At 40.5% G+C, this 24,554-nt stretch overlaps 1 protein-coding gene across 5 annotated transcripts in view; it reads left to right on the top strand.

Moving 5' to 3' along the window:
• TMEM260 (transmembrane protein 260) overlaps nt 1-24,554 on the top strand; it is a 90,592-nt gene that overhangs the window by 40,220 nt on the left and 25,818 nt on the right. For 2 of the 5 annotated variants that reach the window (XM_034992854.1, XM_034992851.1), the window contains exons 8-15: nt 535-618; nt 2,217-2,331; nt 3,626-3,795; nt 6,203-6,374; nt 9,988-10,136; nt 17,232-17,408; nt 18,906-18,959; nt 20,678-20,768. In XM_034992854.1, the coding sequence (XP_034848745.1) occupies nt 535-618; nt 2,217-2,331; nt 3,626-3,795; nt 6,203-6,374; nt 9,988-10,136; nt 17,232-17,408; nt 18,906-18,959; nt 20,678-20,768 (1,012 nt within the window). Of the gene's footprint in view, nt 1-534; nt 619-2,216; nt 2,332-3,625; nt 3,796-6,202; nt 6,375-9,987; nt 10,137-17,231; nt 17,409-18,905; nt 18,960-20,677; nt 20,769-21,697; nt 21,815-24,554 lie in introns of all 5 variants that reach the window. The other 3 variants (XR_004677043.1, XM_034992852.1, XM_034992855.1) reach the window with 3 other exon arrangements.

The following is a 24,554-nucleotide window of genomic DNA, read 5'->3' as shown; positions in this document are numbered from 1 at the left end:
AGACGGGCAGAGGGAGAGGGAGAGAGAGAATCCCAAGCAGGCTCGATCCCACAACCCCGAGATCATGACCTAAGCCGAAATCAAGAGATGAATGCTCAACCAGCTAAGCCACCCAAGCGCCCCGCATTAATTTTGTTTTCAATTGCTAAATCACAGGAGGCCGTGTCTACAGTACTGACAGAAGTTCAAAAACTCATTTCACATGACTTCTTACCAAACCAATCGGGGGATCCAAAATGTTATCAATACAGCCTACCAGCATTACAAATACAGAAGAATTACTTGCTCTGATCCTATCCCAAATAATATAAATTGGTAACCAAATATTACAATTGGAAAACATCTTAGAACCGTTTAACTCTTTCTTATGGTACTTTTTCTCCCAAATTTAAAAGAAGACAAAATAATTTTAACATCTGCCTCCAGCCGTTAAAACTACTCAGTGCATAATCAGATGTATTTTACAAAGAATGTTGTATTTGGATCTAACCAAGTTTGTTTTCTACCCATGATAAGTTAGATTGTCTTTTACAGTTCTCAAGTAACAAGTATGAGGACCCAACTCTCACTCAACATTCAAGCCCTTGCAGTTTGGGCAAATATATGTTTAGCAAGAAAGTGAGTAATATAATTTCTTTTCCTATTCTTTTTCCCATATTCGTTAATTTGATTCATATTTTTAATATGCCATTGAAGAACATTGCCAGTATTATTTTATATTCCAAATTAATGACTCTAATCACTTCTGTTACAGCAAATGTGTATTGCTTTCTTCCTAGGTTTTTTTTTCCTGATAATAAATTAATGATTTTGGAAGATTGAGCAGTATATTACAATCTAAGTAAGCAAGTCATTTGATATCTTAAACTTCTGGTTTGATCCCTAACTGTGCCCACAGCTACTCATTATTATTGCATCGCAAAAGAAGTAAACAACTATTTGAATTCCTCGGAAGAAGAAAGTTACCTCTGATGATAAAAGAAAACCTAGAAAATATAGCACTCTTAACCTCCATTAATTATTTTTTATCCATTTACCCTCTAACCTGAGTGTTTTATGTAAATTTATATATGTACACACATTTATAGTTCTGTTTCCTTGACACTTTATATTATGAGCATTCACCCTTATCATAAAAAGACTGAAGGTCATTTAAATGTCTGTATAAAATTCCATTCTCTGACGTAGGAGAATTAACTGAAGTGTTTTTCTGTTTGGGAATCTTCAGATTGCTTCCACTTCTATTATAAATAATATTAAAGCATTTTTATGGATTAATCTTTATCCACATTTCTGGTTTTGCTTAAAGATTTATGCCTACATGTCAAATTACTGGGTCAATGAGTGTGACTTTTTTTTTTTTTAAGATTTTTATTTATTTATTTGAGAGAGAAAGAGCACAAGCAGGGGGAGGGGGGAGGAGTAGAGGGAGAGCGAGAAGCAGACTCCCACTGAACAGGGAGCCCGATGCAGGGCTCTATCCCAGTACCCTGGGATCATGACCTGAACCGAAGGCAGTTGCTTAACCGACTGAGCCACTCAGGCACCCCGAGTGTGATTATTTTTAAGGCTCTTGATATATATTATCAAATTAATTTTTCTTGAGTATTATACCCACATATGTGCTCATTATGTTGCATCCTCACCAATATTGAAATTGCTGTTTTAAAATCTTTATTATTTTGAGGCATGAAAGTATTCTTTTGTTTTGCATATGTTTAATTACATCTTAAATTTAACAAGATTGATCATTTGTATTTCTTCTCTGAATTTTAACTTTCTATCTCTTGCTGTATAGTTCCAAGTGAAGTTGTCTGTAATATGGTACAGTATGTAGTTGATTCCTGTATTTCAGTTATTTATTCCAGCTCAGATTTTTTAAAATGGAAATCTTTCTTTGTCCCTAGTTAAAAATGGAAAGTTCTGGGGCGCCTGGGTGGCTCAGTCGTTAAGCGTCTGCCTTCGGCTCAGGTCGTGATCTCAGGGTCCCGGGATCCAGCCCCGCATCGGGCTCCCTGCTCCACGGGGAGCCTGCTTCTCCCTCTCCCACTCCCCCTGCTTGTGTTCCCTCTCTCACTGGGTCTTTCTCTGTCGAATAAATAAATAAAATCGTTAAAAAAAAAAAAAGTTTTATAGATCTAATTATTTTCCTATGTAATATTATTATTGATATTCATGCACATAAATAATTTTGGACATATTTAATTTTTTTATAGGGACAGACAGAATCCATCATTGGTATGGCTTTTTACTGGAATGTTTTGCATTTATTCATTGTTCTTTGCTTGGAGGGCGAATTTAGATATTTCAAAACCACTTTTCATGGGTGTGGTAAGTTTTACTTAGATTTATCCTTTGACCAGAAAGTTGGTGAAGAGTGTACAAATTTGTCTCATGAATCTTGTAGAAGAGCAACTGATCACAGAAATAACTAACATTGTGTATACATTTTTACAGATCGGAAGTTAAATTCTTGAACCAGTAAGACCAAGGCCTTTTTTTAGGGGGAAAAAATGCAACATTTAGTTAACACAATAGTTAGGGAGAAAAATACATGTCAGGTAGTTTTAAGTTAGTTATTTCATGTGTGTGCTTACAGATATAAGTACTCCTGCAGATCTCCTGGAATTTCTTAAAACAACCATAAAGAAATAAAGGTGGTAGCTGGGCCTCTTACCCACACACTCCCCTGGTTTTGACCTCAGCAGTCTCAGGCCTGTGCAAGAATGACCACGTTTCTGTGTTCCCCTGGCTGCCACTTCTGAGATTAGAGTATTTCTTCTCTTTGTAGTAGAAGCTATAAGTGTAGACAGCTCCTTTTCAATGGCTAAAGCCAGCTCTTTTCTGTGTGTATGTTCAAGAGGCCTAGTAAATAATAACACCCTCCTTGATCATCTGAGTTCTGAGTCAGTTGAGAAACGAGATAAACCAGGACAACTACAACAGGTGAATCCCCTTTATACTGAGAACGCTGAGAATGGAGAAGGTAGTTTCTATCTGTGGGCAAGGGGGCTTGCTCATGCTGCATCCTGGAATGGACGGACTTACCCCCCACCCGCACCCCTGGTCACAGGCAGGGCTGCACAGGGGGCCCCTCCCCACCCCACCTCTGGCCACAGGGATGGGGTGGGCTGCTGGACGTGTGCGTCCTGTGGGCGGATCACTTCCCAGAGGAAGAGAGGGGGAAAGGGCCCGGCCATGCAGGCCCACTCCCAGCTCGCAGACTCCCCTTCCGCTCAGTGCCTGCAGTCTTACCAGAAGAAGTGAGGGCTGTTATACCAGGGGAGCCTCCCCACATGGGAGGAGACCTCAGGAGTAAAGTAAAACCATCTCTCCATCTCCTCCTCCTCTCAAGTGGCAGGAGTTCAAGATGCACGCCATAGCATTGAAAAGAATGTGTGGATCCAAAAAAGGGAGGTCCGTGTGTCAAACTGGAAAGGAGAAGTATTTGAAAATTGAAAAATAAAGTGACATGGAGTTGGATTAGGGAAGTCTGGAAACGAGACCTGAGTGATCGCAGGCCTGAGCGGCTAGGGGTACACAATGTATTTGTTAAATAGACAAGTACCCGATTGACTGCCTCATCCTGTCAGCTGGATGTCCTGTCTGCACGTCTCTGTCACAGGTGGAGAGATTCTGGATGCAGAGCAACGCGGTGGTGGCCGTCCTCGCTGGCCTCGGTTTGGCAACGCTGGCTTCTGAGAGTAACCGAGTGCTGAACACCAGTGGGCTTCAGTGTCTGGAATGGCTTTCAGCAACTCTTTTTATAATTTACCAAATATATTCTAATTTCAGGTAACACATGCTTATTTTTATGAAAAGTAGCACTCAAGCAAGAAACACTTAGATATTTAGAGTCTTGGGCTTTATTTCACCTTTAACCTCCCCTGGTTTTCAGAGTGAGACAGCTGAGTCTGAATGCAGCGCTGCTTAAACTTTTGAACAGAATCTCAGCATGAGCGATGTGTGGTTTCAGAGCATTGCAAACAAGGGCTTGGGTGGGACACATAAACTATTTGTATATTTTCCTCTGAGGAACCCTAGAGATACTTGGTAGGATCTGGAGGATGTAATAAAAGTCCATGATCTAAAATACCACTTAGATGGAGAGTGAAGACATTTGGGCCTTTTTCTATGTCCTAAAATAATTCTCCTTTATGCTTTGAAGATTTCATCTTTTGAGTGACACCTGGCCCTTATCTAGTTCCCTCCATAGCAGTGAATATTAATTATTTTGAAATAATTAAAGTTCTAAAGGTTTCTTAATGCTTATGCATTATGAGTATTATATATATTTTTCAAAATCTGTTGAATAACCTTGCCAATGAAAATCTCAGTCTGGCATAAAACATGTCCAAGTTTTAGATGATAGTTCATTTCCTGCAGTATTGAGTAAACATTACAGCAGCGGAAGAGTCCACTGGAGTTTCACTGTAGTGAGATTTTATTGGTCTTTTAAAAGGTTCAATACCCCCCTTTTTTTTTAAGATTTTTTTATTTATTTGAGGGAGAGAGAGAGCACAAGCGGGAGGAGGGGCAGAGGGAGAGAGAGAATTCCAAGCAGACTGTGCACTCAGCAGGGAACCCGATGCAGGGACTCAGTCGCAGGACCCTGAGATCATGACCTGAGCAGACACCAAGATTCAGATACGTAACCTACTGAGCCACCCAGGCGCTTGAATTTCCCCTTTCAAGTTAACTTTAAAAACTGATGTGCTTTATTTTTTTTTTTTTTTTTTTTAAAGATTTTATTTATTTATTTGACAGAGACAGAGACAGCGAGAGCAGGGACACAAGCAGGGGGAGTGGGAGAGGGAGAAGCAGGCTTCCTGCGGAGCAGGGAGCCCGATGCAGGGCTCGATCCCAGGACTCTGGGATCGTGACCTGAGCCGAAGGCAGTCGCTTAACCAACTGAGCCACCCAGGTGCCCAAAACTGATGTACTTTATAATAGCAGGGTAGAGCCCATGTTAGGATGCCCGTATCACCAGGAGGTCTGTTGGAAAGGGGATACATGTCCAAGATGCAACTCCGTAGCTGGCTCAACAAGGGCCTGCAAAGCCCACCGTGTTTCCCAAGCTCGTTTTATCCCAGTCTTCTGACTTGGGTCTTTAGGGCAACCCAGGTTCAACACCAGGGATGCTTGTACAGGCTGGGCTGTTTTATTTTGTTTTGATGCCTGTATTTGTCCCAGGGGAATAGAGAGCAACTTTGCTAGGTGGCAGAATGTGGGGCACCACCCTGCAAAGCAGGGAATCACAGTAGGAAGCAGTAGCATCAATCTCAAGGACCGGGGTAAATATTCTGTTCCTAGCAGTGTTCATTTGCTTTGTGATGCTTTGTGATGCTAGCCCAGTGATTCAACTTTAGACTGTTTCTCAGAACCATTACATATAACAGACCTGATAATAACAGGAAGGACAATGCCTGTTCCGTTTTTTGATGCTTTTACTCTCTTGTACTCTTTTTCTTTTTTCGTGGGAAGCTCTCAGAGTTCATGCCAGTTTTCTTTGAAGTCAGAACGTCCACTCTGACATTGAAAGGAGTTATACACTGCTGTTGGCAATAGCAAAAAATGCCTGGAGAGAAGTAAACGACTCAGCTGACTCTTCCTTCCCTTCCTTCTTATTGGTCTCATTCCCTAGTGATTTCTCCGTCTAGAAGGGAGAGAGGACCACAGGGAGCCTGTGGTTTGGGGAAGTGGTGGAAAGGCTCAGGCTTGCATGCAAGAGAGTCAGACCCATGCTATACAAAGTTATGCTAGAAACTGGCAGATTTCCTTTTGCATCTGAAAATCCCTTTGGTCTAAGTGGAATTGACATGCAATTACCTTGAATTTCAAGTGAAATCAGAATCCTTACTTCTTTTTAGTGAAATTAGATGTCCTTTTAGGTGGGGGAAAAAAGGACTTATTTTTGAGCACTAACCAATTCCCTTTTTATAGAAATGATGTTAAATTCCAGAAGTAAAGCAGTACACTGATTTTTTATTTAGTTGCACAATTAGTCCCTTCTCTTTTTCTTTCAGATGATAGCATTCTTTTTCAAATATATGCATCTTCTTAGAAGATACAAATTAGAATACTTTGAAGCACTACATGTAGAGTGTGTGATGGGAAAAGACTGCAGCAGAAAATAAACCCATTCTTGTTAAAACTGTAGCAGTATGTTGCTATTTTAATGTTTCCATATCCTTTTATTTAGCATTTGTGACCAAAGGACCAACTATGTGATTGATAAATTTGCGAAGAACCTTCTAGCCTCTATGCCTCGTGATGCAATTATCTTACTCAGAGGAGATTTGCCAGGCAATTCTCTCCGTTACATGCATTATTGTGAGGGACTGAGACCAGATATTTCACTAGTGGATCAGGAAGTAAGTATATAAGAAATATACTTAGACTATAGTAACAGTAATCACTTTAAAACAATTATTTTTTAAACGAATTTTTTTTTTAATTTTATTTACTTATTTGACAGAGTGAGACACAGCGAGAGAGGGAACACAAGCAGGGGGAGTGGGAGAGAGAGAAGCAGGCTTCCCGCCGAGCAGGGAGCCCGATGCGGGGCTCGATCCCAGGACCCTGGGATCATGACCAGAGCGGAAGGCAGACGCTTAACGACTGAGCCACCCAGGCGCCCCTAAACGAATTTTTTTTTAAAGATTTTATTTATTTTAGAGAGAGAGAATGAGAGACAGAGAGCATGAGAGGGAGGAGGGTCAGAGGGAGAAGCAGACTCCCCGCTGAGCAGGGAGCCTGATGCGGGGCTCGATCCCAGGACCCCGGGATTCATGACCTGAGCTGAAGACAGACGCTTAATGACTGAGCCACCCAGGCGCCCCTGATTTTTTTTTTTTTTAATGCATGTGTCTTTATTTTTGCTGCTGCTGTTCCCATCTAAGTGGCACACACTTTTAGACCAGATGGATAGTTCTCAGACTTTACTGAGCATCACAATCTGGAGGGCTTGTTAAAAATACAGACTGTTGAGCCCTAACCCCAGAGTGTCTGAGGCTGGGAACTTTGCATTTCTTTTTTTTTTTTTTTTTCTCAAAGATTTTATTTATTTATTTGAGAGAGAGAGAATGAGAGACAGAGAGCATGAGAGGGAGGAGGGTCAGAGGGAGAAGCAGACTCCCTGCCGAGCAGGGAGCCTGACGCGGGACTCGATCCCGGGACTCCAGGATCATGACCTGAGCCGAAGGCAGTCGCTTAACCAACTGAGCCACCCAGGCGCCCTAAACGAATTTTTAATGGCAGATTGGTACAGGTTTCCCAGTTACTCGTAGATAGAATATATATCATGTTCTTTTGTTTACTTTAACTAATAGTATAAGCCATATGAATTGCTTCCTTCTCATCTAAACTGAATGTTTTAAGAATTGGTGTTTTTTGTGTTAGAATCAAATAATAATCTAGGTCTCTAGTTCACATGACAAACCATGAAAGTACTGTATTGTAAATTTATTTTTAAATAGTTCGTTGACATTCTTTCAACCCAGCCATCCAAATTAATACTGCCCACTGGTCCCAGGATTAAAATACATTAGGTTGAATATAAAATAAGTCATACTGCAGGTGAGGAAACATTTCACTCAAAACAAATTATTAACCACAATTCTGCTATAGAATTTGTGTTTTGTAAACTTTTTGGTCTTACGACAAAAATATGTTTGGAGAGGACTTGTGAAAATTTCCGGGTCTATTAAAACGGTCTTCTGGAAAAGAAGAAATGTACTTAAGCTATAAGATTTATAATTTAAACCAAAATACCTAAAAGGGAACAAATCTATCTCTGCTGTTTTTAGAGTAGTCATCAGGGAAAGAGAAATTCCTCATCTTGATACTAATCTTAATACTATAGTTTGAGCAAATTATTAAGCACAATATTTAATAAATTTTGTTGAATGAATGAGTAATTCGAATTTTTGGAAGAAAACCATATAAACAGATTTGTAAATACAGGGAAATTTGCAAATTACACATTTTTATAAGCAGTTTGCGTTTGTATCATCTATACAAATTGATTAATTTGATCTTCAGTCTAGTTTCTGACAAAAGCTAGGCTGTTAGTTGGTAATATGGTATCCCACCATGATTTTAAATACTGTTTAGGATGGCAGCAACTATCATTGAGAAGCATGGATTTCAAAGTTAATTAGACCTAAATTCAAGTCCTCATTCTGTCACTTGCAGGATGTGTGACGCGGGGCTAATGATTTTTCCTCTCAGAGCTTCTGTTTCCTGATCTATAAAATGGAAATGATCATCATATAAGTTAGGTTGCTTTTGAATGCAAGAAACAAAATACCTGAGAGTAGCTTAAACTATGGGGTTTTTAATCTCACATAAGAAGTAGTCTGAAGATTGGAGGTTTTAGGATGGATAATATAAGCAGTTCAATGATGTCAGTGCTCTGGGGCCACTTTTCTACATCCATCTTGAACTGATGAATGCCCAGTTCCAAACATCACAGCCTAAAGTGAAGCAAAGTGCCTCTCTCCTCTCCCTTCCGCTCCCTTCCCCTCCCTTCCCCCTCCCCTTCCATTCTCTTCTCTCTCTCTCTCTCCCCGCACTGTCCTCTCTCTCTCTCTCTGTTGAGAGTAACATGTGTCCCAGAATCCCCTAGCAGACCTCCCCTCGGGTCCCCCTAACCAGTATTGGGTCATATGCCCATTCCTAAACTACACTCTAGCAAAGGAGAAAGACCAGACCCAAGCATATAGCTGCCCTGGGAGACCTGATCAAAGTCAGGATTGTGTGAGTGAGGAAGAGGAGGGTATTAGCTGTTCAGTGGACAATCAGCAGTGTCTAATGTAATTAATCTCACACAATACGGTTACTATGAGAATTATATGAGAAATATTGAGGTCATAGCATATAGAAGGTATAGAATTAATGTTAATATCCCCAAGAATTGAAACTGTTGGTTAATAAAATCTAATGCAGTAAGTATCTTTGAGTATTTATAATGTACACCTAGATTAAAAGTAATTTGTCATTCCTAGTTAAATTACTTATATAAAGCAAGTAAAACATAAGCATAATTGTTCAAAAGATGATATCTAAACTAACAAAGCTTTGAAAGTGTAAATAGGAGTCTTTTCTTAAAAAAAAAGTAAATCTGTACATATAAAAGTATAGATAAGTATAGAATTAAGAAAAAGTGATTTTTCCTGATATTAATGATTTATTTTAACTAAAAGAACATGTGAGGATGTGTAGTTAATTTGGACATACTAGTAAATTCAGATAATTTAGCCAAAAGGGGTTTTCTCTTTGAGGTCTAGATGATCATACATTGAGCTTCTCAAGGGCAGAGACTATCTTCTTCACTGCAGGTGAGCAATACTTGTTTCTTGAGTAAATGGTGAACGAAAGAATAATGACACATCTCTGTATCTCACGCAGGTCTTCTAGTCTGGCCACCTTAGACATTTCACTTCAGCAAACAGAATTTGCGAACCATTCAATGCCAGGCACTGTGCCAGGTGCAGAGGCACAGAGCTGAAAACATACAGTCCCTTCCCTCTAGAAGCTCACAGGCTAGCGAGGAGTAGGGTCAGAGCTGTGGCAGAGGTGAGGTGTAAAGTGCTGTAGGAGCATATCATTCTGCTGTGGAGCCGGGGTGGGGGCGGGGGACGGGGGGGGCGCATCACAGAGGAAGTGATACTTCAGCTTGGTCTGAAAGTTGGGTACACATTCTCTAGCTAGGAGAATGGGGAAAGGTCATCCTGGGTAGTCTGCCAGATGCACGGAGGTGAGATCAAACCAGGTGCTTATGTTACCAATAATAGTCACAGCTTAAGAAATGAAATCCAAGGTTTAAGTCATTAGAGGAGAAGTCAGGGCCACGGATGTGAGTTGTGATGTTAATGTTTAATGAGTATATCCACGTCGTAGAACTTTTTCATTGCACTCGATAAACCTGATTCTTTTTTAAGAAGTATATAAAAAATATGACATCATTTGTTATTTTTCTGATAGATGATGACTTATGAGTGGTATTTACCCAAGATGGCAAAGCATTTACCAGGTGTCAACTTTCCTGGAGACCGGTGGAATCCTGTGGAAGGAATATTACCTGGTGGAGTGGTCACATTTAATCTTTATCATTTTCTTGAAATAAATAAACAGTAAGCATTCTTTTCATATAATAGCTTTTCTAAAATCTTAAGCTTTTCTAAAATTATTTATGTAGCAGCTGTGCCTCATCCAAAGACCAATTTTCTACACCTATTTCCCTGTCTCCGGTGAGATTATCTTTGTAATTAAATTGAATATCTGTGCATAAATGAGGCCAGGCAGAAATAAATGTTATTGTTCTGGGTAAAGGAAAAATAAAGACAGATTAACAAGAATGGCAAATAAGATCTTAGTACAACTCAGAGAAATTGGAGATGTGCCTGTCTACTTGAAATCATTGCAGGTGGATCGCAAACAATTATAGCTTCCCCCGATCAACACCAGGGCCCCCTTTTAAGTGTAAAGCAAATGTTTTCCAGGAATAATCACTATATAAAAATAGCTTAAGGATTTTTTTTTTTATAAAGGATAAGGCATTTTTGTAAATAAGAAAAACACCTACAGTTAACGCTGGCCGAGATAACGTATGAGAATTGTGAATTCTATACTTAAGAATATAAAATTATTCATAGTTAAGGTCAAGAATGAATAACTCCTTCAGTGGTATAGTGTTGAACATTTTTCCTAGCCATGAAGTGCTTTGGATTGTCCAGAGTGTGAAGAAGACTTGTTTGTAATTTCTATTCTCTTATAAAGGGAACTTGAAAAATTCTTTCTAAATTCCAAAGTTAAATTATCCCTTACTAAGAATATGACAATGTGGTACTTGTGGTGTTCAGAGGCTGAAGTTTACTGTGGCTCATGAAGTAATAAGTAATCAGTATCAATGTGTTATGAGAGTAACATTTAATTGTTCTATTTTGGAATAAAATATCAAGAGCCATTAACATCCGTAAAGAGGCATTTTTTTTGGGTGAATTTTATTTAATTCAACCCCACAGACATTTATTGAATTTACTACGTTCCACCTCATGTTAGGCCTTGGCAGTAAAGTGAGACTCAGTTCCAAATTCAAAGAGACCACAATCTAGTTGCATCTATACAGAGATATGCGTTTAACTGGCTATAATATAATGGGGTAAGCTCTATATTAGCCAAGCTTTGTCAAGTGTGATACCCAGCTCAATATGTGTTTACTGAATGGATGACTTAACTGGGAGCATGGATGAAGAAGCAATTAATTCTGCCTGGGGGCATTCACTCCACATTTACTTAATAAATATTGAGTGGCCATGATGCCCCAACAACTATACAAGCTACGGCCGCTTGGGCATGGCCTCTTGCCGTTGCAGTCTTTCAGGGAGGGTTTTGGGCGGTGCCTGACGTATGAAGCGGATAATTACATTGTCATCCGGGAAGCATGGCAGTGTTGGTACGGACAAAATGTTAGAGACTTAAGGACGAGGTAGGAATTTGCCAAGTGGGCGGGAGAAGGCTGATTCAAGGGAAGTGCTTGTGTGAAGTCCTGGAAAGGGCTGGCTGAGCTCTAGGGAAACTGGGGGTGGCCCAGTAAGTGTGGAGCACAGGGCTTAGAGGGCTAGGTGAAGGGACGATGCACAGGGAGGGCGGGGCCCAGATTGTCAAGGGCGTTATCCCATAGACGGGGTTGAGGCCTGGCCTCGTTATGGAAATGCTGTATGCTCCTTGGAAACTCTGGTGTAAAGAAGAGCAGCATCTGTCTTTAAGACAGCTGTCATAGTCTTAACATTTTGGTAAACTTTTTGGAATTCCATTCAGTACCATCAATTATTTACTTACACGAACACATACATTCTCACACACTCATACTGCACTAGCTGGGATCATACTTAGTTTCCTGTTCAGTTTCTTTTCACCTAATATCATGTCATAAACATTTCCCCATGTACTCCGAAAAGTGCCTTTATTACCGTCACTTCTTGATTATTTAATATTCTTATATAGATGCACGATGACTTAAATAATCTATTTTTGGACATTTTTGTTTCTAGACTTTGGCTATTATAATATAGCATGGTGATGAACTTTCTGGGCCATCAGTTTTTATTAATCTGATTAACCAAGGCCTCAAGATTAATGTTGCTTATTGGTATCAGTTTTTTAAATAAAATTTTTAGTTTAAAAAGTAACATTGTTCATTATAGAATAAGAAATTATTTTTTTAAACTAGAAAAAATATGGTTCTATCACTCAGAAATACAAATAAATCAAAAGTGCATATTTTTACAAAATTGAAAGCATAAAGCAGAAGAATCCTGTTTTTTCAGTAAATATCATAAAACCATTTTTAAATGTTTTTACACACTTTTTGAAAATATTTTTCGTAGGTACATGTACTATATTTTAATCATAGAGGAATGGAACTATTAGTAGATATTTAACATATCTTAATTTTTAACTGTCATAAAATTATAGACTACATTAAATGACTTTTGTGTGTATAGTTTTTCTTTGGAGGAAGTCGAAGTTTGAATTCTTAGGATAGATTCTCAGACATGAAATTACTAAGTCAGAGGACATGAACAATTGAAAGGCACTTGATAGAGATTTTTTTTCCCCAAGCATTGAACCATCAGCATCATATGAAAGCTCTCTAAATGGGTACTTTTTAAAAGGAAGGAAGCTAATATTAACACTTACTATTTTATTTTATTTTGTTTTAACATGAAGTAAAATTTATCTTTTTTTGATGTATAGTTCTATGAATTTTAACACATGTATACACTTGTGTAACCCCCACAACAGTCAGGATACAGAACAGAGCCATGACCCCAGAAACTCCCTTCTGTGTGGTCTATTCTCCATTGCTATAGTTTTACCTTTTCCAGAATGTCATGTAATGGACTTATAAAGTATGTAACCTTTTGACGCCAGCATATTGCACTTAGCATAATGCCTTTGACATCCATCCAAGTCGTGTGTACCGATAGTCTATTCCTTGTCATTGCTGAGTAGTGTTCCATTGTAGAGGTGTAGTACCACAGCTTCTTTATCCATTCACCTGTTGAGAGACATTTGACATTTGGGTTATTTTCAGTTTGGGGATAGAGCTGCTATAAACATTCATGTACAAGTTTGTGTGTGAATATGGATGGGATTATTGGATTGTTTGTTTTCTTAACTATTGGGTTTTAAGAGTTCTTTATGTATTCTAGGTAGAAATCCTTTGTCAAATATGTGATTCATGAAGTTTGTAGCTTTACTTTTTATTCTCTTTGAGGTGTCTTTTGCAGATAAAAGTTTTCTGATTTTGATGAAATCCGGTTATCAGTTTTTTCTTTTACGGATCATACTTTTTTTCTTTTTTGGATCATACTTTTGGGTGTCACATCCAAGAACTCTGCCTAATGCCGGGTCACAAAGATTTTCTCATGTTTTCTTCTAGGAGTTTAATAGTTTTATGTTTTACATTTCAGATCAATGATCTACTTTGAGTTACTTTTCATAAGGGGCAGGGGATTAAGACAAGGTTCTTGGGGATTTTTTATTGTTGTTTCTTTTTGGCATATAAATGTCAAGTTGTCCTCATAGTTGCTGAAAATGCCATTGAGTGGAATTTGCATCTTTCTCTGTATTTTACAAAAAAAGAATTCTTCTGGGTTTTTTATTGGTTTTAATTTGATTAGTGTTTTCATAGTGTATCTTTTTTTATCCTTTTGTTTTTAACCACCTATATCATATTTAAAGTGGGTTTCTTGTAGATAGCATATTTATTATCCATTCTTACACTATCATTTCATTGGTATATTTAGACCATTTGCATTTAATGTAAATATTGACATATTTAGATATATGTCTACTATTTTACGATTTGCTCCCAATTTGTTCCCTCTGGTTTTTAGCCCACTGCTCCCCCTTTCCTGCCTTATTTTGGAAAATTTGGTTTTTTTAGTACTGCATTTTAAATTATTTATTGAGATTTTTTACTATGTCTTTTGGTAAATTTTTTTTTTTTTACAGTTGATCTTGGGAATCATGGTGTACATACTGAACTCTTCACAGTCTACTCAGGATTGATATTTTGCTACTTCAAGTGGAATATAGAAAATTTGCTGCCATATAAGTCCCTTAAACCTCCCCACTTTTGGTTGTGTTGTCATATATCTTATATCAGACATGCGATAATTTTTGTTTTCAACTGTCATACATACATTTTTAAATTTAAGAGAAAAAAATAGTCCAAGATATTTATGCAGATATTTACCAGATCCGTCGCCTTTCTTTTGATCCTGATAGTCCATTTGTCCTTTCGTATCATTTCTCTTCTGTCTGAAGATATTCCTGTAACGTTTCTTTTAGGGCAAGACTGTTAGTAGTGAATTCTCTTAGTTTTCCTTTATCTGAAAATGTCTTTATTTCTTCCTCATTTTTGAAGAGTATTTCCAGATATGAAGTTCTGGGTTGTTCATTTTGTTTTGTTTTGTTTTGTTTTTCCCCACCAGCACTTCAAAAATGTTATTTTGCATCCTTTTAACCTACATGGTTTCTATTGGAGAAACCCACAGTCATTCAAATCATTGCTCTCTGTGTGCAATGTGTTGTTTTTCTCTGGCTGCTTTCAAGAGTATTTGTCTTCAGTTTTTAGCAGTTTGATTACGGTGTATCTGGGCATGGATTTGAATCTAATCTGTTTGGGGTTCACTGAGCTTCTTAAATCTGTAAGATGGTGTCTTTCACAAAATTTGGGAGCTTTTTAGACATTATTTCTTCACTTTTTCTGCTTCACATTTTTTCCCTTCTCCATCTGGGATTCTGATGACATGAACATTAGACCACAGGTGCCTGAGACTGTACATTTTTTTTTCAGTCTTTTTGCTCTTGGTTTAAATTATATCATTTCTCTTGATCTGTCTTCAAGTTCACTGCCTGCCAGCTGTCTGTCTCTTTCTCTCTCTCTCCAGACTTAATATTAAGCCCATCTGGCAAATTTTTAATTTCCATCATTGTATTTTTCAGGTCTATGATTTCCATTCGGGTCCTTTTTATATCTTTTATTTCTTTGTTGAGATTTTCTATTTTTCCATTCATTTCAAGAGTACTTGCCTTTACTTGTTGGTGCATGCTTATAATAGGTATTTTAAAGTCTTTGTCTGACAATTCTCACATCTGTGTCATCTTGGAATTGACATCTGTCGATTGCATTTTCCATTGTGAGCTGAGATTTTCCTGGTTCCTCATACGCCAAATAATTGTGGATTGTATCCTGGACATTTTGAACATTTGGGCCTTATTTAAATCCTAGGGAGAATGGTATTTTGTTTGTTGTGTTTGTTTAACGGACCTTCAGTCAGGTAAATCTCAGGCTGCAAGTTCTGACCTGCTGTCTGAGGCCTACCGTTCCAGTGTTGGTTCTGTTTTCAAAGCATTTGCAGTGCTATCTGAATCAATCCCTGTGTGTGCTGCCCATTACCCAGTCTGGGACCTGGGTGGCCATCTGTCCAGTGGCTCATTTCTCAAAGTCTATTAAGGGTCAGATCCATGCATGCTGAGCTCAGAGATAAGCCAGGAGTTCATACACAACTTTATGGGATGGCTCTCTTGACCTCCCTCCTTTCTGTCTTCACCCTGGCCCTTCCCCCTCCTTGGAGCTTTCTTTCCGGTTCTCTGGGCAGAAAACTGGCTCTTTAATTTCCCTCTTCTGCCATGTACTTCCTGTGACTGTCTATATGTGGGACCAGGCTGCCAGAGGACACAGAGAGGTAAAGAGCCATGAGGATTTGCTCCCAGCTCTTGCAACCATAGCTCCTCTGATTAGAGAGCAATGTTCCTTTCCCTCCGAACTGTGGGAACCAGCCCACCGTCGTACTGCTGCCTCGTTGCCAGCACAGTACTGCCTGGGGCCTGGGGAAGAAGAGAATGGGGGCAAGCCAGGGCATTTCCTCTGCTCTCCACAGTTCCCTTTCCTCCTCCCCAGGCTTTTCTTGGAGCTCTTTTTGTCCTCACTTGGTATGTACTTCTGGGTTTTATGCTTCCCTTGAGTCCAGGCAAGGCAATACTGGAAGGGGAAAAATGGAAAACTCACCACAGGTTTGGTAGAACTTAGAATTCTGGTGTCTCTCCCCATCCTTCTTTACACCATTTACTTTTCAGAGTCCTCAGATTCCATGCATTCTGTCCAGGAAATCTGGTATGCAGTGGGAGAGACAGGGGAGAGTGTGCTTACTCCATCTTCCCCAGAACCAGAACTCTTCTAATGTTCGAGTACTGTACTTTGTATCAGATGCCTCATTTAATCTTAAATGGGTTATACCCATTTCACAGACGAGGAGACTAGACACAGGTAGTGAAGTAATTTCCTCCAAATCATAGAGGTCATAAATGAGGGGGGGAAATCTAAAATCTAAGCCAAAAGTATCTTGTTTCAAAGTTCATGAAGTTTTTTACTTTCAAGTAATTTCTTCTAATATGCTTCCCTGCCCTCCCCACTTAGCTATTGCTACTCAGGCATACACCACAAATTGGAATAGAACTATTCAATTATAGTGAGTTTGAACCAAGCTTATTTAAACCATTTCTATTCCTAATTTTTGCAGGATTCAAAGCTCCTAATAGTTTATTCAACCTAACTAATTTGATTCAGCAAATATTGTGAATTAGCTAAGCATTGTGCTATTTGCAATTCAGAGTGAATTCAGAGATAGAGAGCCTATCCTCAGGATGCTTCTGGGCTACTCGGGGAGATTTGTGAATGGAAACAATAAGCACAATACAATAATGATAAAAGAGACAAAAAATAAAGTGCAATGGGAATTGAGGAAGGAGACATTACTTCTAAGTAGGGAAACAAATGCAGCCTTATATTTCCACCTGTAAAATGAAAAAAAAAAAAGGTGTCAAATAAAGTGTCTGTTTACATGTGAGACAGGACCACAGAAACCGTCACTCTGACAATGCTTGTCCCCAAGTGATTTCTTACAATGTTATGAAGAAATCGGTTTTTATCGTTTATGTCTGTTAACTCCCCCCCCAAATCTCCCCAGATAGCTTTTTTACACTAATATAAATTCTAAACAGCACATTTAGGAAAGATTTAAATAAACCAGAAGGTTTTTGCAAATGGTTTATTGGTAACAGTTTAAGGAGTCAAAAATGACCCTTCGTGAATTGTATTTATTAACATTTAGAACTTGGAATTAAAAATATATGTATTTTTCTGTTTTCAATAGAAAAAAAACATTTGTTTGCATAGGAATTCATGAAGGTGACCCAACCTGGAAAAAGAACTATTCACTGTGGCCTTGGGGCTCTTGTGACAAATTAGTTCCTTCAGAGATTGTATTCAACCCTGAGGAGTGGATTAAACTTACAAGAAATATCTATAACTGGACTGCAGAATATGGAAGGTATGAACAGCAGCTGTATTTTTCATCAGAGCAAAGCGGTTTTGTGTGCTTACTAAATTTTGAGATGCCCTGCATATTTTTGATTTTTTTTATTAGTTATTAATACTATAATACTAGTTATTTGCTGCCCATGCAAATCATTAAATAGAGAACATGTATTTCTTGTCCTCGTGTTTGAAGAACAGTAGGGAGATGTGAGGGCAAGGGGGGCTGTGGTTGAGTGGGCTTCCCAACAATTTGGGGCATGGCACCTTCCACTTCCATCTCTCGTGATGCTGTATTGTCTGTCATCCTCTGTCTTGCACCCTGAAAGTGGAAGACATCTATTAACTGCAGTAGAGCTTTACGAGGTACTCTGTGTCCCATGATAATTTGCACAATGCATGAACTTACCCTATTTGTTGTTCTTCAGGAATGGCAGATAACTTCTCTCTGGGGGACACTGGCCTGTGATGAGTAACTCGTTGTTCATAGTTGTTCATCATTAGCCTGCTCATGTTGTTTGGGGCATGATCAGTCTTCCAATAAGCATCTCTACAGAGCTGATTCTCTCCCATATGGAAACTGAGTCACCATCTATAGAAATGTGCCTCCCTTGCCTATTTTTAAGTTATGGATTATTTAAAGATTCGATAATTATTGCTTATAATTCAAGAACAGGCAAGATGATATGAAAAATGCTACAAAGGGGTTTTGGATCCATTCGTGAGCAAACAGACCACATTGCACCAACCAGAGATGGATAAGTAGGTCTATATCAAAGCACTCGGTGACCATGGTGAGGAAAAGTTAGAAAATAATCTATTCTGGGCACCCAGCTGGCTCAGTCATTGGAGCATGCAACTCTTGATCCCGGGGTTGTGAGTTTGAGCCCCATGTTGGGCATAGAACTCACTTAAAAAAATAAAGAAAAGAAAGAATATAACCTTTTCTGCAAACAGCTGACCAAAGTACAAGTACCCAGCACCACTCACTATGTCCATTCTATCAAAAGAGACACATAATAAGAAAGTCTAATTAAGAGAGAAAAATTCAGCAGATGGTTCAGCCAGTGCCCTGTGATGGCATCCTTGCTGCAGCAATGATGTCAGCAAAGCCAGGAGCCCCTTCTCTCAGGCTTACCGCCTTGCTTCCCAGCTCTTTGGCTCTTGGCCGTGTCCGTAGAGCGACCCAGGCCTTGCCTCTGTCCCATTGCCCATCTAGCACTTCTTAAGGGACAGCAGGTTCTTCAGATGCCTCCAGCCTCTTCCCACTAATCCTTCGTCCACTCCCATGGAGCGCTGGGGCTCATTATGCAGATTAAGAACACATTTACCAAGTGCTCAAATTCCTAGCGATCAGATTTCTCTAGGAGAATAAGTTTATTATTTCGGTCCCTATCAGTCCTTCAAGATCCAACCTATTTTATTTGCCTTGTAAGATTATAAACAGGGATTACATGTCCGTAGCAATAAACGTAGCCAGCAGAAAAATGTCACTGTTTTCTTGTAACTGCAGGTTTGATCCATCTTCTTGGGAATCTGTGGCCGACGAAGAGATGTGGCAAGCAAGGTGACTAGCCCACACTTTTGTGTTTGCAGTCTGTTTTGGGGTCAGTGGTGATAATAAAATAGCATTTACGAGCAGTCTTTTTGTTTGAGGCATTGTGCTGATTGCTGTACATTCATAATCTCATTTTGCCCTCAAAACAACCTGTAAACCTATCAGGAAGTCGCTATTATCCCCGTTTTACAAAAGGACAAACTGGAGGTAGAGAGGTTACTTGTCCAAAGCCAAATAGCGACACGTGAGAGAGTCTGGAACTTGCGTCTGCCCCACCCAGGAACACTGCTCTGCTCCGATGCTCTCCTGCCTCAACTAAACCAAAGTGATTGAGGAGAAGTTGATAAGGCCCCGAATCCATGGGTAATGTGCTAGTTAATTATGTAAGCACTTACTCAGTGTTTCCTAGAGGCCAGACACCATGCCGCGTTTGGAAGCTACACCTATGAATACAACACAATTCCTACCTTCAAGGAGCTCACAGTCTAATGGAGCAGACGGACTTGTTAAAAGAGATTTGAATACAGGTGTGCTAGATGCTATACTTTCCTGTTGTTCCTGTATGGAACACTTCACGGGGACGCTGTGGATGCTCTTGGTTCCTGTCATTATTTTAAAATATTCGAAATACTGGGGCACCCGGGTGGTGCAGTCGGTTAGGCATCCGACTCTTGGTTTCAGCTGGGGTGGTGATCTCAGGGTCATGGGATCGAGCCCCACGTGGGGCTCCGCCCTCAGCAGGGAGTCTGACTCCCTCCCTCTCCCTCTGCCTCTCCCCACTACTCTCTCTCAATCTCTCTCCCAAATAAATAAGTAAATCTTCAAAAAAAATAAATAAAATATTTAAAATATCTAACACTCACAGACTTTGGCCTAAATATAATATAAAAGTCCTCAGTGGCATATAGACGGGGAGACCAAGTACAAGGGAAGCATCTCCTTCAGGGAAGGAAGGGGGCCCACTCTGAGCCAGAGACTGTGCTTTGCAGTGAGGATTGAGTTATGATATAAGGGATTTACGTAAGTTTAAGGAGGTTTTTAAAAAGTTGCCAAGAAATAGAGCTTCAAAATAGCAATTACAAAAATAGCCGTACTGCGGTTTATGCAGCAGTGTTCTTGAAAAAGTCAGAAAACAGCATATTGCAAGTGATCAGCCTAGTTATAGGGACAAACACTTGCTTTGAAGAACTGATCAAAGATGCGCCGTATGTTTGCACAATTCTTCACTGCGATTGAATGTAGGAAAGCTGGGGAAGAAATCACATAAAAGAAGAAAGCAGGTCATTATTCAGGCAGGTATTGATTTAATGGGTTTGCTGAAGACAATTTGGATGTGTTCATGTGGTCAAAGAGTCTAGCTACCTTTGAGGAACCAGTCACACATGGCATGAGCCATTGTAATGGGTACCTCCAGGGCTGTGCTGACAAACTCAGCAAGTACCCCCCTTCCCAGCTGCTCTCTCATGACAGTGACGTACATCTGGTGGAGATCTGATGTATAATCGTGACGATGAACTTAAGCTTTTTCCTAAAAGCTTTGGCAAGCAGTGTGAATGCAGCATGTTGGCAGCGGGGACACTTCTATGAATATGAGAGAGGAAAAAGTATATAATAAAGGTTTTGTATGTTCTTTATCGGTGGGAAATCTGGCAGATATAGCTTTAAATGTGAAATTTGACAACATGATTTTAATGAAGGTTCCCCCCTCCCCCCGCCCCAATTCCCAGGATGAAAACACCGTTCTTCATCTTTAACCTGGCAGAAACCGCGAACATACCTTCAAATGTGAAGGCTCAACTCTACACTCACGCGTATAACGTACGTTACACTTTTGTATCTATATGTTTGGTGGGAAGGTGGTGGTGATTGGAATGGGGAGTGTGTATCGCAGTAGAGTTTTTACTTTGTCGTTTCTAGTCTTATTTGGCTTTATAAAGCAGTATAAATGGAAAACTACCTGTGTACCACAAATAAGGTCTAAAGTAAATGGTGTGGTTGGCTGATGATACCCCCTCCCTAAAGATGCCCACATCTTCATCTCCACAGCCTGTGAATGGACGGATAGCCTTACATGCTGAAGGAGACTTTGCACGTGTGATTAAGTTAAGGATCTTGTGGTAGGAAGATTATCCTGGATCGTCCAGGTGGACCCAGTGTAATCACATGGCCCTTCTAAGAAGGAGGGAAGGAGAGTCCAAGGCAGAGAAGGAGAGGTGATAATGCAAGCAGAGGGCAGAGAGAAAGATTCAAAGGTGCTGGGTGGCTGGCCTGGAAGGTGGAGGAAGGGGCCACAAGTGGGGGAGTCCAGGCAGCCTCTGGAAGCTGCAAAGGGCAAAGAAACAGATTCTGGAGCCTCAAGAAAGAACACAGCCCTGCTGGTTTTACAAAAACCTTGATTTTATGTATTTTGACCTCCAGAGGTATAAGATAATATGTGTATGTTGTTTTAAGCCACTGTGTTGGTGGTGATTTGTTACAACAGCAACAGGAAACCCATAGGGAACCATTGGAACAGGACACAGCCCCTACCAAACAAGTTCTAACAGGTTGCCCTCCATGCAAACGTCCCGCTCCTCGCCTCACTTGAAGCGATGGGTTCGTGGCTGGTTGGGATTTCCTGAGAAAGATAAAGGGTCTTGGAGAGTGGCTCTGGAGCAGGTGGTCCTCGCTGGTGGGGAACAGGAGGATGGAGCAGAGGCTTGCTGTTGCCTTGTTGTAACGAGCCCCTGCTTTTCTGCGATTCATAGTCCTGGGCTCTTCAAACACCTTTGGAGACCGTCTGGGAGCCTGCTGTCTAAGAAACAGATGTCCTGGCAAGGACCAGTGAGCCCCGAGCCCCGGAGCCATCTCTGTGAGCAACTGAGGTATCCCTGCCACCTCTAGACTGCTATGGGGCTACTCACCCAGCTCTGGTTTAGTGCTAAGTCCACATCGCACTGTGTCCCATCAGTATGACTCATCTTACTCCTGAATGTTGTGGTCATGGGCTCATTGTTTATTCATGTATTCACTTACTCACAGAGCATTTCTTGAGCACCCAGTCTGTACCCAATACTGTGGTGGAGACAACCAAGCATTGTCCCTGCTACCCAAGAGGTAGCAGCTACAGAGGGAGACAGAAGATAGAGTCATCAGTTACATTAGTCTTGTAAGGGACATGAAGGGTTTGCAGAGGAACCGTGAGGAACAGCAGGCTGTACATGCATCCACCTCCTGGAGAGGGGCCGGTGAGGACGGGAGGGGAGCCTTTGGAGGAGACATCCCTGGAGTGTCATCTTGAAAGATCGGAAGGAGCTGGTGGGGCAGAGTAGTGAGAGAGTGGGCCAGGGAGGACAGTCCACAGGGACAAGGGCAGAACCCTCCGAGGTGCCCACTCGGGGACAGCAAGGGATGGATTATGAGAGACTGCAAGCTGGAGTTCTGTCTGGCAGTTGGCAGATCCAGGTGCAAGGCCTGCTGCACCATTAATTGCCGACTGTAAGTCAGTTCACCTTTCCAGGCCTCGATTTCTTCTAAAAATAAAAGTAGACTTTAAGCTTTATCGATTATCTCTCATGTCCTTGTCATGTCATAGCCCGTTCATCTCTAATACCCTGTGATTGTGTGAACAACAAGCAGTATTTAGTGGGGAGAAATCTGAGGCTTACTGTTATTTCATATTCTCGTCAGTGACCCATTCCGTGGTCATTTGCCAGGCCAGTACTGAAGCTGATTCACAGATTTATTGTGTCCTGTAAACTTTACTCTTTTCAGTGGACACAAGTCCATAGGTCTCTTCTTTGCATATGTCTCCAGAGGTGTGACCTTGCTTGCAAGACATGTAAGGTCAAATACTTGATGGGTCCACACAAATCCACCCCCTGGTACTGGTTTTTCAAGAACATTCTTGTTAGGTGTAAGACATTTTTGTTGTTATTTATAGTATTCCACTCAATAGCTCATACAGAACTTTAAGTTCGGGGGACCTTAAGTTCAGGTGTAGTGGGGGAGCAGGGAATACCCCTATTTTCTTTAGGAATACATTTGATAAATGGGTGTCCCCAGTAAATAGGATAGAGTCTGCTAAGACAAATGTCACAGTAACCCATAGAGGAGGAAATACAGTGCCACGTGATGAGAAATGACCAGCTTCTTAAGATACAGCACACGTGGCTTAATGGGCTACCCCGAATAAGTTGATGATGTGTCAGTAACAAAGTGTTCTAGAAACGGGTAGTATGCTTGTTCCGATAGCTAGAGACTATAAAATGGGGAGGACACGACTGAGCCTCTCATTCTCTTGAGCCATTGGGGAAGGGCTGGCCTCTGTTTTGAACTCCAGAACTTGGTAGGACTTTGAACACTTGGGAAAGTAAAGAACCTGAACAGTCCTGAGCGCCTGCTCTGTGCCTGGCAGCGCTCCGTGCACTTCACACACATCCCTCATCGGAGGGGCGCTCGGGAAGGGAGCAACAGTAGAGTAAACAGACCACGAGGAAAGGTAGAGAAACACTGGATATTTGACTGAGAGAACGAAAGAGTAGGAGGCTAGCTTCAGAGCTTTGATGTACATGCAAGCGCAAGGTGACTGTTCCCTTGGTTCTGGAGGGAAAGAAGCGAAGGGGGAAACTGCTTTAAAAGCCAGCTTGAAGACTGAGACTTATTAAATACTGAAATGAGACATGGAACATGAATTCTGGGATTTTTCCTGTGGATGCTATTTAAAGGTAGGTTAGGTAGGGACGCATTTATCTGCCCTGGAGTAGAAGTTGGGGCAATAGCTAGTATCTTGGGTCCCTTTCAACTGAATGATGTGATGGATACAGTTCTAACCGCAGAAGCCCTTTGTCCCTCGAGAAAGCATCGTTCCTTGTTCTGTGCGCTCGCCGAGTCTGTGGACGACCTCACGTTCCTGCAGATCCGACTCCAATTTGCCAGCCCCCAAGAAGGCTGTGGAATTTCCACATAAGCAAGTCTAGTATTCCACTGTGCAGATTTGGCTCTGCTTTATTTGTTAAATTTTAATGTTTCTCCCTGGAAAACTCAGTATCAAAGACTCAAACTCTGTCCAAATTCATACGATCTCTGATGTTGCAAAACAAAATTCCTGATTTCTGTGGGCAAAATGTTAACTATCGAAATTGTAATTATAGGGCGCCCTGAAGATTTTTAATATCTCGCTCTAAGGATGTCTCTTAAATTCCTTTACGCCCAGCCTATTTGATGATGGACTTGTTTGAGCTGGCTTATGGTTGCCATTGTTACTGCTGTTGTTTTTAATGAAGAGAGAAATTTATGTGAAAAGGAGGGTCAAAATTTAAATTCCTTCCAGTTCTTTTTCCATGCAGTTTTCTAAAGAAAGCTATTTTTTTTTCTCCAACAGCTAAATTTAGAGTTTCAGCCTTTCTGCCTGTTGAGTAAATAGCTTTCCATGAATTAGAACTAAATCCCTTTCCCAGAACATCTTTCTGGAGGAAGAGCATTTTGTCCTGACACAGTGTGTCTTAGGTTCCCTCTGCAACATCTGAAAAAACCCAGAAGCAGTTTTAGATGAAGCACATTTGCCTCCTGCCACTGTAATAGTTACAGTCACATTCTTGCATTTTCTGCATGGTCTAGCAATGA

Source organism: Mirounga leonina, unplaced genomic scaffold (genome assembly GCF_011800145.1).
Source record: "Mirounga leonina isolate KUSES-001 unplaced genomic scaffold, KU_Mleo_1.0 Mir_82, whole genome shotgun sequence".
Lineage (NCBI taxonomy): Eukaryota > Metazoa > Chordata > Mammalia > Carnivora > Phocidae > Mirounga > Mirounga leonina.
The sequence above is the reverse complement of the archived record's forward strand: the minus strand, read 5'-3'. Positions and strand labels throughout refer to the sequence as shown.